The 12,818-nt window shown below is 49.9% G+C and overlaps 2 protein-coding genes across 2 annotated transcripts in view; one reads left to right on the top strand and one right to left on the bottom strand.

The window, feature by feature from the left end:
* Positions 1-201: 201 nt before the first annotated feature.
* On the bottom strand, positions 202-11,321 carry JMJD6 (arginine demethylase and lysine hydroxylase). Its single transcript, NM_001030703.2, has 7 exons — positions 11,099-11,321; positions 10,020-10,408; positions 7,500-7,786; positions 6,076-6,211; positions 5,819-5,957; positions 5,218-5,345; positions 202-3,797 (listed from the first exon to the last, which is right to left on the bottom strand). The coding sequence occupies exons 1-7, from the start codon at positions 11,225-11,227 to the stop codon at positions 3,761-3,763; spliced, it is 1,245 nt and encodes a 414-aa protein (NP_001025874.2). The 5' UTR covers positions 11,228-11,321; the 3' UTR covers positions 202-3,760.
* A 104-nt stretch (positions 11,322-11,425) lies between these two features.
* Positions 11,426-12,818, top strand: part of METTL23 (methyltransferase like 23) — a 5,193-nt gene continuing 3,800 nt past the window's right edge. The window contains exons 1-4 of the mRNA XM_003642337.6: positions 11,426-11,713; positions 11,787-11,891; positions 12,227-12,464; positions 12,808-12,818. The exon at positions 12,808-12,818 is cut by the window's right edge and continues 74 nt beyond it. Coding sequence (XP_003642385.3) covers positions 11,618-11,713; positions 11,787-11,891; positions 12,227-12,464; positions 12,808-12,818 — 450 coding nt within the window. The 5' untranslated portion in view covers positions 11,426-11,617. The remainder of the gene's footprint in view (positions 11,714-11,786; positions 11,892-12,226; positions 12,465-12,807) is intronic.

Here is a 12,818-nt window from a genome sequence, read left to right as displayed (position 1 = left end):
TATCGGCATTTCAGGAGCCCGCAGACTGCCGCCTCACGCTCTGCTTATTTACCTGCAGCCGTCGGGTTCAACCACAGCGCCCTCATCCACCGCGCAGCGCCCGGGGCAGCACCACAGCATCGTAACGTACCTCAGGGAAGAGGTGCGGACCTTTGGAACGTGGCTGAAAATGGTTCAAAAAGCGACAGAGAAACGGGAGGATGCAAAATAATTGAGTTTATTTCAAATAAAAAGCAAAACCACAATCATCCAAACGAGACAATTGAAGGGTATCCCAGCTCTGCTGGACGGGGCCATAGAAGCAGCTGAAGGCAGGGCTGGGGGCTCAGACTGCTGCGTGGATCACTTCGCTTCTTCCTTCCCTCCTTTGCAGAGGGAATGCCAAAATGCTCCTCTTACGATGCTGACTGCTATTAGATGAGCACACGGGCATCGCAGCTGATTCAGGCAGCAGTCTTGCCTTCCACCCCGCAATGGCTGGGGATTGGAGGAGGAAAAGGCTCTGGGTTGATAATGAAGAGCCAGCCCATCCAAGCTGGGAAGGGAAGGGAGGTTTGTGTGCCAGCACCTCCTCAGCATCACCTGTCCCCAAGCACCGTGCAGCAGCAGGCGCTGAGCTCTGCGTGCGCCCATAGCTCTGAAGGGGTATTCATTTCCTCTTGAACCAACAGAGCAGACAAGCCTGGATTGGGGAGCAGAGCTCACAGCTCCCTTCCCTTTGGCAGGGAAGGCACAACACCTGGAAGCCCGGCCCAAAGCAGCACGCAGCTGCCAGCAGCCCCAATGGAGCAGGCTGAGCGCGGGGGCTGAGGCAGAGCAGTGCTGCTGTGGGGCTCAGGGAAATGAGGGGCTCGCTGGGTCTGCTACATCCATGGCTCTACAGTACACAGAAGCAACGGGGTTAGGAGGGATATCGATGCTGCAAGGAGCACAAGCGTGGAGAAGCGAGGGCACACACGTGCTCCCCAGGCAGCCTCCCACACGCACGGATCCAGGCACAAGGAGCAGCTTCTAACGTTATGCTCTGGCATGGAAGGGGCCTGGGGAACATCCCCTTCTTCCTGTAAGGCCAGCGAGGCCAACGCCCTGATCGGAGTTGACTTATCCAGTCCCATTATTACTATTTTTAAATCCTGATCTAGCAAAATAGCAGAACCTCCAGCTCAGAGCAAGTGACAAAATGCCAAACGTTAAATTCTGGCCAGGCAAAAAGCCTCATTCTGCCTCAATTTATGTACCACACAGCAATTCCCGAAGGACCACCAGAGAAAACCACGTGGCCAAAAGTGCTGCACAGACATCCCGAATGTTTTCTGCTAGGAAGAACTAATGCCTGGGTAGGAAGCCTCAGCTTGCTCGGTATTTCTGGAACAGTCACAGAAGGACATCAGAGCACCTTACACAGTAATCACATTTCAGCCTCACAACAGCCCTGTGAGGTAGGTATTGCCCCTTCTTAAAGACAGAAGCTCACCAGCTCAGTTGAGGCAAAAGCCTGCAAGAGGAAGAACCGGAGATCCCAGCAGTCCCAGTTCCCAGGCAGCCAATGCACACCTTTGCTTCCCATCACACAGAGTTGGCGGAGCAGTCGGTGCGGTGTTCGTGGCTCATTCCAAACACACTGCCTTCCTGGAAGGGACCTTCAATGAACGCAGCCTTCAAGCAGAAACTGCTCGATTTCACCCCATGAAGAGTTCATAGGCACGAAGGAATAGAACGCTCTGCACTTTGGATCTTCCCTGCCGTGCTTCTGGTGGAGCAGCGCTTGGCCTATCCTGTAAGGCTTTAAGATGGCAAAGCTGAACTGTGCGTGCCAAACACAACAGAAAGCTACAGCGTGCACCACCTTCCATAGAAAGCAACTGTGCAGCACCGAGGAGGGCAGGCAGCCTCCTCAAACACAGCACAATCCTGTCTCCCCATTCTTCCAAAGGCAGCAGCTGCAGCCTGCTCTCTCTGAGGACTACAGGGGTTGTGCAGACTCCTGGGCTGTTCAACTGAGCAGGAAATAAAAGGCAAACCTGGGCAGAAACACTGCTAGTTTGGGAAGTTTGCTTCAAAGCGAAGTAACCTGGAATAATCTGCAGTGCCCTACAGAGTAGGCACGTCCATGTGCACTTATGTCTGGCTACTATAGGAAATTCAGGGGTCTGGACAGGTAAGGAGTACACCAATGAACCTCCTGTCCCTCCTCGCCAACACACTGCTCCTACATGACTGACTGGCACAGGAGTTTCAGAAGCTGAGTTCCTGCCAAAGGTAGTTCAGGTTCCCTTGCACAACAGGACACAGCCCAATCTCCAAGAAGGGAGAGAGTGTTTCAACAGGAAAGAGACAGGGTTAAAATAAATAAAATCCAACGCTCCAGCTTCCATCAAACCCAGCAGATCCAACAGTTAAGGCTGCCAATCTGCTTTTTAACTCAGCTACCAGTTCTGGGCATCGATGCAGGATCAGTACACGCACACCACTTCTGCTTTCAACCTCCCTCTCTCAAACAACAGCTGATGTGAGATGTAATACCACCTCCTGGGCCTCAGGAGAGCACTCAAGGAAGCATCCCAACACAGCCAGCTCCTGGCTGCACTGTGCAGGTAGAAAAGAAGCATCTCTTCCTCACAGCACACCTCCAGCAATACAGACCTCTTTGCTGACACTACCAGCACAAGCCCCTTTGAAAGGAACAGCAGATCCAACAGATCCCTTGGGGATGAGAGCTTCACCTGCCATGATACAAACGCACCTACACAGACTTAAAACATCACATTTCATTTTTATAAAGCATCAAACGACAACAGGCCCCCCTCCCAGTCCTTTAAAATTGGCACTGTACGTTCTATAAATTTCTGAAGCCACAGCCTCAAAGAAAAGCCATTTACACACATGAACCACACCGGCCCAAACAAGTCCACGGCCCCGAAACTGCTCAGTATTTAAAGCCCAGCAACTGCTGTTGCTATTTAAGAGTCAGACTTTGTCAGTTGTTGCCCAGTGCTGAATATCACACCTACACCTAAAGGAGTGTCATTACTGGCAAATGCTGACTTTTCCCCCCATGTTTTTTTGCTGTGCAAGAAACTCCAGGATTCTCTGGCTCCAATGAGATTCCTATGGCAAGGTGCTAGTGCATCTCTGTCACTACGCAGAGCAAAAGTAAATGGATCGTGGCTGGTTAATAGGATGCACTTCAGACACGTAGGCGTAGATTAAGAGCACAAAAGATGCTTCAGGTGGGCGGCCACCTCCACTGAAGTCGCTTCAGTGCTTTGGAGCATCCATCCCACCTCCGCTGCCTGAACTGGTGTGAGATCCGCCGCCATCCCGCTGGGCCAAAGGGCTGGTGTTCCTTTCCTCAAGTGTACAGGACAACATGTAAACATATGACAGTGTCAAAGCAAGGCAGGTTTCTAGGTTCACCTGCTGGTTTTAAAAAGTTCTTTAAAAACTGACCGTTGTCTTCCTCGCCAGTTACACAAACCATTAAATACTTGGCATGTCCGCAGCCACGGATGGGCTATTAGTGCACTCACTCGGGGCGCAGAGGGGACAAAGCATTGCACGAGAATGTAGTCGGGGCATTCCCCTTTCAGTTAGTAAGGAGCCAACCTTCAACAGCACGTGATGAAGACCGATGTTTGGATCGAAGAAAAGTGACAAAAAAGGATTGTGAGGAGCAGGAGCAGAAGGGGGCAGGACAGAGCTGGCTGGCTGCAAACGGAGCTCCGATGGGCAGCTGCCTCTGGGCGGGTGTTGTTATCTCTCAGGGGTAACTGCGGCCTCCACAAGATTCCCTAATCCTGTCAAAACAAGAAAGTACAACTGCCTGTCATCAGCTGTAGCATTTCCCCTCACCCTGGGATACAAATCACAGCGTGCAGGCTAACTGTATGCTCACACTTCCCACAGCTAAGACTTTACGTTTCCAAGTGTTTCTGTCAACTAAACCATTGCACTGCTGGAGCCAAAATCCCACCCACCCTCACATAGGAGCAGCAGCACACAGGAAGGAGAGCAGTGCATCCTGGACAGAGCTGGCTCTAGGCAAGGTGTTAGTTTTTTTGCAAATTTGAAGTGAAAAAAACACAGGGCTTTCAGATGTGCACACAGGGGCTGTGTGGGTTTTTTTTTTCTCCTATAGTTTTTTTAATAGGGTCTGCATTCTGGTTTGTCCTATCCTGCTGCTCACTGCCTGCCTGACAACACAGCTGGCTGCTGAAAAGGTATTTGACAGCACCTTAAGCAACGGCCAACAGGAGAGCAGTGTATCACAGCAGCTGAATGGCAGCAGGTACAGCAGCAAGCAGGTCTTCAGGCAGCATCCTAACGAGCTCAGGCACAACACTGGATATTGAGTAGATATCTGGACTTCCTCAGGTAAATGACTGCTGCACACCTTCTTCAGCACATCACACACTACGTCACCACACCAAACGTGGAGCATCCAACAGCTCAGTAAAGGGACTACACAGCAAATACAGCAGTGTTGGTTTACCAAACCATGAGGAATTTGCTTAAAGAATTTGGCAGGCCTCTTCTAGGTGAGGAAAAAAAATCTTGAGCAAAAACCTGTTTGTTCACCCCTGCAGCATCAGCCCCCAGTGACTCTGTTTATAACCCAGCAGCTCAAGAGAACTTCCATATTAATTTTAACCCAAACAACAGACATTCTTGGTTCTGCAGAGTTAATGCTTTCTCCATCCAGCCTGACCAAGGAGAAGTTTGCATTATTATTTGAAATAAGTAAACACAGACATCTTACATTCTGGCTGAATGTTGGCTTTAACAAATAAAGCAGCGGGCCAGACTGATGTAATCCAGACAACAATAAGAGAAAACATAGAACTGCTTGAAGGTTTTGCTTGGAAAAGGCATCCAAATCTGAGCCTGGCCTGATGGCTCATCTCAAACTGTTACTTTTCACGTGTGCTCTCAAAGAGCACAATTTTCTACCTATCCCATTAAAAATATATATAAAATATATTCTCTATTAAAAATAGAACTAGGAAAGCAATAAAACTTGATTTAATAAAGGATGTTTTAAAAAATATAATGAATCTCAGTTTTTAGTTTAGAGTAATTAAAAGCACTGGCTGACTGCTTCACGTTCTGTATGGAATAATGCTCTCCATCCCCCTGTCCTGAGGAACTGCCCCATCTCAGCTCTGCCTTGTAGTGTCCTCTCCTTGCTCTACTGAGCAGCAGTTGCCAGCAGGTCACCTGGAGGAGCTGCGCTCTTTGCTCACGCAGTCGTCCTGGGAAGTTGTATCACCGTTACCCATCATGCTGCACGTCCTCCTCTTTTTCCTCCGGTGCATCATCCCCTCTGTCTCGGAGCCAGAGTCACACTGAAGCATGGAGAGATGAAACCAGAGTTTAGAGAAAGCCAGAAAACTGTTGGTGCTCCTGAGTTCACCACAAGAGCTACTTTGGCAATTCTGGACAATCACAGTTCAAAGACCAGCTCAGATTAAACACGTTAAAATCCATTCCAAATTACGTGATTAAAACCCACAAAACAGGCATGTTTTAAGATTGGGCACGGACTACAGTATGTTTGGGGTGAGACAACTGATGCATTCATTCTGGCTCCTAAAAGGATCCAGGTTTTGTTTTTAAGGGCAGGCAGCACTTTCTGAAGCGCTTACAGCACATCAGGCACTTAGAGAAGTCCCATGCTGTGACTGCCCCTACTCTGGACCTCATTCCTCCTCCCCATGTGAAAACCATCCAACCTGCCACCATTTTAAACAACCATGGCCTGGTAAAATGAGTGACAGATTTAGATTTTAGATAAAAATAGACCCCAAAGGTACGTTACCTCTGAATCAGAGTCGGAGGAGCTGGAACTTGAGGAGCTGGAAGAATCACTAGAGCTATCAGAAGCAATACCAGTAGATTCCTGTAGGTCAACTGAATCAGCCAGTGCTGCCAAGTCAGGATGCTCCTGCTTTAAGATCCTAAACACAGTTCAAATGTCACTGTTAGTCTTCAAACAGTAACACTACACATTATCAGATGGTTTTGTTTCATTGTTTTCTATAGATAATGTGAAAAGGAAGTTATTAAAACTCTCACCTGTACCACTTCCGTGACAATTTGGGTCTCCCTCTCACTGTCTTGTGCCACACCACGGGGAAGTTGGTACAGCTGGCAAAGTTCTGTGTGATGGCGATCGTTGTGTCCAGGTTGAGAACTACGTGCCACCAACCACCTACAAACACGTACAAGCACACTCAACAACTGCCATGCATCTTTGTCCCATAGCAGAGGTGACACCAGACCTCGCCTCCTGAACCCAGGTGAGCCTCCCACCAGATCTTCTTTCCTCAGCCTTACTTCAGAATTCATTCCACTCCTCTGCAGGTTCTCATTACAGAAGGCTGCACAATGCTCTGGCTGAATTACCCAGCTCACAAGCAGTACTGAAGATCTGAGCTGACAGCAACATGCTGCCTACTGACAGCCTAATAGCACGAGCCATTGTAACCCAGGCTGCACAGAGACCCTTTCTGTCAAGCTGGAGCACACTTTCCACGCTGAATTAGCAAGGTTCTTGTGATTACAGACCAGCCTTTCATTTAAAAATAGATGCAAATTGTTTCCTCACACAAGCTAAGAATAGACAGTGATGTTCTTACCACCCCCTTAGAACCTTCAAAAAAGAATAAGGAAACAGTTTAATGGAAATTGGCAGCTACAAAGTCATAACAGAGGGGACACTGAGGAGTCACTACTGAGTGCCAAGGCAATCACAAGGCACCCCTTGGACATGAAATCAGCTGTGCAACAGAGACAGGCAACGTGGATGGAAGCTACGTGCCGTGATGCAAGATTCAGAGGTTAGGCTGCAGGCACTGAACTCACCCACGCTATCCAACCCACTGACCACCTCAACCCCCACTCACAGCAGGCACACGTTGCACAACCATTTGTTGATATAAGGATGCCATTCTCATCTTTCTTTAGCTTTTGATTCTGAGATTAAGCAGAACCACAGAAAAGTGGGTGGAATGCATCAGTGACTTTAAGTAGTTCTCTTCTTCCAGCCAAGAAAAATCCACGTGCAGTCAGACTACCTAAGCTACAAAATCCAGTGGTGAATATGCTGTGGTGTATATAAACTCCAACATTTTGGAGTCTGAGAGTTACTACTACTCAACTACTCAGCTTTATTTATTGATTTTTATGCTCTGATGTTTTCCTGTTAATTTAATTTAGCCCAGGATCACATTCCTATGACTGTGCATCGCATGTCTGACTTGTTTTGCCACCCATATCACATGCAATCCTACATTGCAGGCTATCTGTATGTCAGGGCAGTCAGAAATAACTGAGCAGCGCAAAGAAAGCCTCACAATACATAGCCCTTCTAACAGCTCAGAGTAGTTTCCTTTGTAAAAGACGAGCTGCAAGAAATCTGAAACATTCTCTCTTTCTCAGACGTGTTAAAAACCCACTTCTCTCTGCCACATCTGCTTTCAGGAGCGATTTCTACATACCTGGTACAAAAACAGTCTCTCCTGGCTTCTGCAAGATTTCCAGGGGTTTGAATTCAGGGGGCCAGGTGGGAAGCTGTGTCCTTGGGTATATGACGTTGAACCACGTGATGGCTTCATCCTGCTGGTTACCTCCCTCCTCCCGCGTCACTTTGATCAGCTCTCTGGGAGTGCTGGTGGGGAACAGGCACCAACGCTTGTGTCCCTGCACCAAGGCATTCCACGCGCTGGTTCCCAAGGGGTCGATGTGAATTCCTGTCCCAGAACGAGGTGGGCCCATCACAAACCATCTGCATGACAGGAAAAAAACCCTCCAGTCACCGAGCAAGCAAGGAACTGCTTTCTCTTTCCTTCACACACAGATCAGTAGTTATAGCTGTTAATTCATCATATGGTTAGAAACCAAGGTAGTCACCTTGATTCCTTTCTCCATTTATCTTCAAATGATATGATGTGGATTTAACCTAAAAACCAACATGAACTGTGACAGGAAGGACTGTGAGCCAACACAGTGAAGACAGCTTTTCCAAATGAAACAACAGAAACTGTTCTTCAACAAAACATATACTGACCTCAAGGTAGAAGCACTCCTATTTTTGCAGCAACGTTTATGAACGTGATGAAGTCACACTGCCCTGCACCGGGGCTCTTACCATGCAGGATTCTCCTAATCCTCTGTATTTCTAAACTTGCTACTCATAAATGGAACCCAGAAGCACAGAACAATGAGGAACAAACAAAAGGCAATACAAGTAAGGAGCAGAGTGAAGTTATGCAACACTGGCTTCCTTTTATGCCTTCTGTTCATTTACAGCAGGCTTTTTATTCCAATATTTAACTAGCTGGGCATTGTCTCTATTCAAGATTTGGTGTGTACGTTCTCATTCCCAATTTGTAAAGCTTACTTCTCCTGATGGAGAAGTTTAGCTGCTCCAGATGTTTAAACATAACAACACAAGAGTACTGCTACACCAGATAAAACAGACCGAATCAGGTGGCTTATTGCCACAAAAGACAGTAGCTGTTTACATAGAAGAAACGAAAGCAGCACGAATCTGAGCCTTCTTCCATTGAGACCCCTCTGCCCTGTGGCTGACAGGCACGTGATACCCAGCAAGAGGAGCTCCAGGGGTCACAGAATGTATTGTCCCAAAACTCTCCCTCTCCCCTTTCCAATGCAGGTGTGAATTAAGCTGGTTTCCCATCACTGCATGCTAGCAGCAATGACTGGATTTGTGAATGACTTTCTACTTTGTGAAGCAGCCACGAAAAACAAGATGTGCACATCTTCCTCTTATGATGAGGAAGCAGAGCTCCTGGTTGAATTTTCAGTTAAGCTATGAAACTGCTGAATACTCTCCATCCACAGATGAAAACTCCAGGAGGTGAGGTCTGTAGCTGGGCCATTTCACATCACCCATCTCAGGAAAACAAGAACAGCCTCAAACAAACCCACTTCTTCCAGAACAAAGTGCAAGAACGCTATGAGCACAAGCAAGGAGCTCAGCTCATGCCTGTGGGTGTGGAGGGTGAAGGGGAGAGAAGTATCACCAGGGTGAGTCACAGCTAGATTATCTAGATTACTTGTAACTTTGATAGTCAGTGTACCTCGGTTACTACTGCAGACTTACAGGGACTACATGCACTGTCCTTTTGCATTTGATCACAGCACTGTATGTTCTTCTTAGAAGTTAATGGTAAAAAGTTTCTGCTACAACTTTGTAAAAAAAAAAAACCAAGCCTGAAAAACACAACTGAGCTATTATTTGTTAGCATTTTATTCAATATTTGCCCTATTTCACTAACAAAACCAACCTACTACAGAGCCTCACATCACTCAAAGGGCAAGTCATTCTCTAGCAATTATCACATGGCTGTAAAGACTTTAATTACATCTTGCTCTCACAGCACTAGAAAGCATTGTATTAATGCAAATAGAAGTTACTTTTGTACCTAGGAGCCAATATATATGGTTGGTGCATTTCATTTCAGTAATCAAATGCAATTTCCATCTACTTCAAATCAGATGGGGAATAAAGTTTGAAGACTACACAGATGCAAAAATATTATGCAGTATCATCGTCTGAAGGGGAGCTAAGAAATAGCCTCACAGTAGTCTACTTTAAGATCTTTACCTTACAAGGACTGACCCATAATTAAATAAAACCCCATACTGCACGTAAGCCAGAAAAAACCAAGAGCACAACTTGAGGCATTTTGAATCTGAAGGCCAGAAGGCACTTCACACAGCAAGAAATCCATCAATGTCACTTTCAAGCACTTGGCATCTATTTAAAAACAGAAGAAAACTTAAGAAACGAACTGGTAACCTGGTGATTGGTGGTAGAATGAGAAATCCTGATTCATAAATCCATTCTTCCCTTCTTGTGGGTTAAAGGCCTATAAGCACTTCAGAACAGCTAACACAGAACTGCCACTTTGTCTTATACAAGGCAATTTTATTTCAGAATAACCAGAGGCATGGAAAGCACCCTGCTTTATGCTGCTGCCATTCTACCATACCTGTAAGGCGGCCTTCGTTTCTCCCCCGCATACTGAAACAGATCATCAGTGAAGAACTTGGGTACTTTGTAGTCCTCCAGGAGTTTCCTGCGCTTGGGATGCTCTCCATAACTGCTGTCAAATATGTACAGCGGGCTGTCATCACGCGTGGTTTCCATGTACTCGATGTAGTATTTCATCTTCATCTTCACAGAGTAACCATCATTGTCCTCCCCGCATTTGAACTTCTGGTTCCTGTACTTGCGTTTCAGCCGCTCCAGAGTCCACTTCTCCTGTGCAGACCAGCCCACCTGGGCGTTCAGCAGGACTACGGGCTTGTACGGCTTTTCATAACGCTCCACAAACTCCTCCACTGTGAGCTGGAGTGCATCTGCCCGCTCCACGTTATCCTGTGAAACCAAGAGGGCAACACAGAGCAGGTATCAGGACAAACGGCCCGGAGCTGTATTCTAAACCAGCGCAGAGGCGCTCCACGCTCAGGCTTTGCTCCATACACCACGAGGGTATCAGACTGCCTGCGTGTTATTTTAAGCTCCCTCAGGGTGCAGCCCTACTTCTGGTGCCCAGCTCTCAGCACACAGCAGTCACACCGCCCGGCTCAGGCTGTGTTTGGCACCATCCCCAGCATGGCGAGGACACCCCTGCCCATTACCCCCCCCAGCTGCCACACTGCCTTGGGTCTCCACAGAACACCTCCCCCACACCCCTCGCTCCCCTCAGCCTCACCCGGCTCACCTCAGGAGTTCCCTCCCCGCTGCCCCCCCGCTCCCCTCAGCTCTCCCATTCTCCTCAGGCCGCCTCCCGTTCCCCTCAGAGCCCCCCAACCCCCTCTATTTCCCCCACGCCTCCCATTCCCCTCAGCGCCCGCATTTCCCCTCAGGCCTTCCGTACCCTCCAGGCCGCCCCACTTCCCTCACACCTCCATTCCCCTCAGCCCACCGCCCCTCTCACAACTCCCAATTCCCCTCAGGGCCCCCTCCGTTCCCCACAGCCCCCCTACGGGCCGCTCTATTCCCTTCCCACCTCCCCAATTCCCCTCAGCCCTCCCACCCCTCAGCACCCCCCGGGCCGGGCCGCACCTTGCAGGCAGCGGGGCTGAGCGGAAAGGTCTCGCAGTAGTTGTGACGGGTCCAATCCAGCGAGTCCTTCAGCTCGGGCCGGGCGCTGCGCTTCGCCTCGCGGATCCGCTTCTTGCTCTTGTGATTCATGGCGGCGCCGAGGACCCGCCGCGCCCGACCCACGTCCCGCTGCCGGCCCCGCCGCACCTTCGAGAAATTTCACCCCCTTGCCGCCGCCGCCGCCGAAGCCCCGCCCCCACCGCGCTCCCATTGGCACTCCGCTCGGGCGCCTTCCGCCGCGCTGTGCCCGCCCCCCGGCGCTGATTGGACGAAGCGGGGAAGCGGCGCGGCCGCCATGTTGGGAAGGACGGCGCGGTGGCCTGCAGGGACCCGGCGCGAGCACGGCGTGAGGCACCGAGAGGCGCCCGGCGGGCCCCGCGGCGCTCCGCGTGACGTCACCCCGGGAGAAAGCTCCGATTGGCCGCCGGAGCCTGGCGCCACACGTCGCCTCCTGCGATTGGCCGCCTGCGAGGCGCGGGCATGGGGGAGCCGCGGCGCGCTGTGCGGCGGTACCGCTTCGTGGGGGACTCGGCGGGAGGAGAGGAGCGCGCGGTGCTCGTGCTGCGCGTCCCCGAGGTACGGCCCCGGGGGGTGGAGGGGCAGAGAGCGTCTGAGCGCGGAGTCGCAGCAGCACAGCCGTGTGTTTCAGGTGCTGGACCCGCAGTATGGCATGTACGCGTGGCCCTGCGCCGTGGTGCTGGCTCAGTACGTGTGGTTTCACAGGAGAACACTGCCCGGCCGCAGAGTGCTGGAGGTAACGTGACAGCCAGGTCAGCGGTGCTGTATCACAGCTCAGTGCAGTTTGGGGGGAGGTAGCAGGGAACCGCAGGCTCACACAAACATGCATAAACACATTCCACACTTCATGCACCACTTCAGGGTCCCACCGGGACAGAGAAGCCCTCCTAGCAGCAGCCCTGCTTCATTAAATTCACACATCTGCACATCTCGTCCCCCTTTCCCTGCAGAACAACTTCATCCAACTCCGGGGTGCACCTCCCCACCCCTCGGCTCTCAGGGCTGCCAGGCTGCAGAGCCCACACAGCATCCCCCCCCCCCTGCACTCACAGCTTCCTTCTGTCCTTTCAGATCGGTGCAGGTGTGAGCCTACCCGGAATAGTAGCTGCCAAGTGCGGTGCTCAGGTGACACTGTCAGACAGTGAGGAGCTGCCTCAGTGCCTGGAAATCTCTCAGCAGAGCTGCTTGCTGAACCACCTACCCCACGTACCTGTTGTAGGCATCACCTGGGGTCGCATATCTCCAGAACTGCTCTCTCTTGCTCCCATAGACATAATTTTAGGATCTGATGTCTTCTTTGACCCAAAAGGTACGTTATGTCTTTCAGGTACCTCTGACTTGAGACAAACTGCAAAGACTCCATTTACTCATGCAGTTAATAGAAAACAAAACGTTCCTATAGCGATAGTTCCTGAGCTTGTTATTCTTGCAGTAATTCCAGCATTAAACTATTATACAAATACCACTGCAGGGTAAGTGACTGGGAAGGGGAGCCATTAGCTAACTGCTTAAGGCTGTGCTTTCAAGGCTCTCCCACAGCTGCAAGTCTCACATTGATTTTCAACTACCTTTTCATAGAAGCAGGCTTATTTAAATGTATTTAGAGCCTAGAAACTAACCAAGACTGCTCAAATCTCCCCTCATCTATGCAGACTTTGAAGAT

The sequence above is a fragment of the Gallus gallus genome, chromosome 18, assembly GCF_016699485.2.
Source record: "Gallus gallus isolate bGalGal1 chromosome 18, bGalGal1.mat.broiler.GRCg7b, whole genome shotgun sequence".
Lineage (NCBI taxonomy): Eukaryota > Metazoa > Chordata > Aves > Galliformes > Phasianidae > Gallus > Gallus gallus.
This window is presented reverse-complemented; position numbering and strand designations above follow the sequence as displayed.

Coding starts and splice junctions, on each gene's coding strand:
- JMJD6 (NM_001030703.2), bottom strand. CDS start 11,227: ATGAATCACAAGAGCAAGAAGCGGATCCGCGAGGCGAAGCGCAGCGCC. Junction 6,212..7,499: donor AGAGACTGTTTTTGTACCAG/GTATGTAGAAAT, acceptor ACGTGTTTGTAG/GTGGTTGGTGGCACGTAGTT. Junction 5,958..6,075: donor TTGTCACGGAAGTGGTACAG/GTGAGAGTTTTA, acceptor AACTGTGTTTAG/GATCTTAAAGCAGGAGCATC.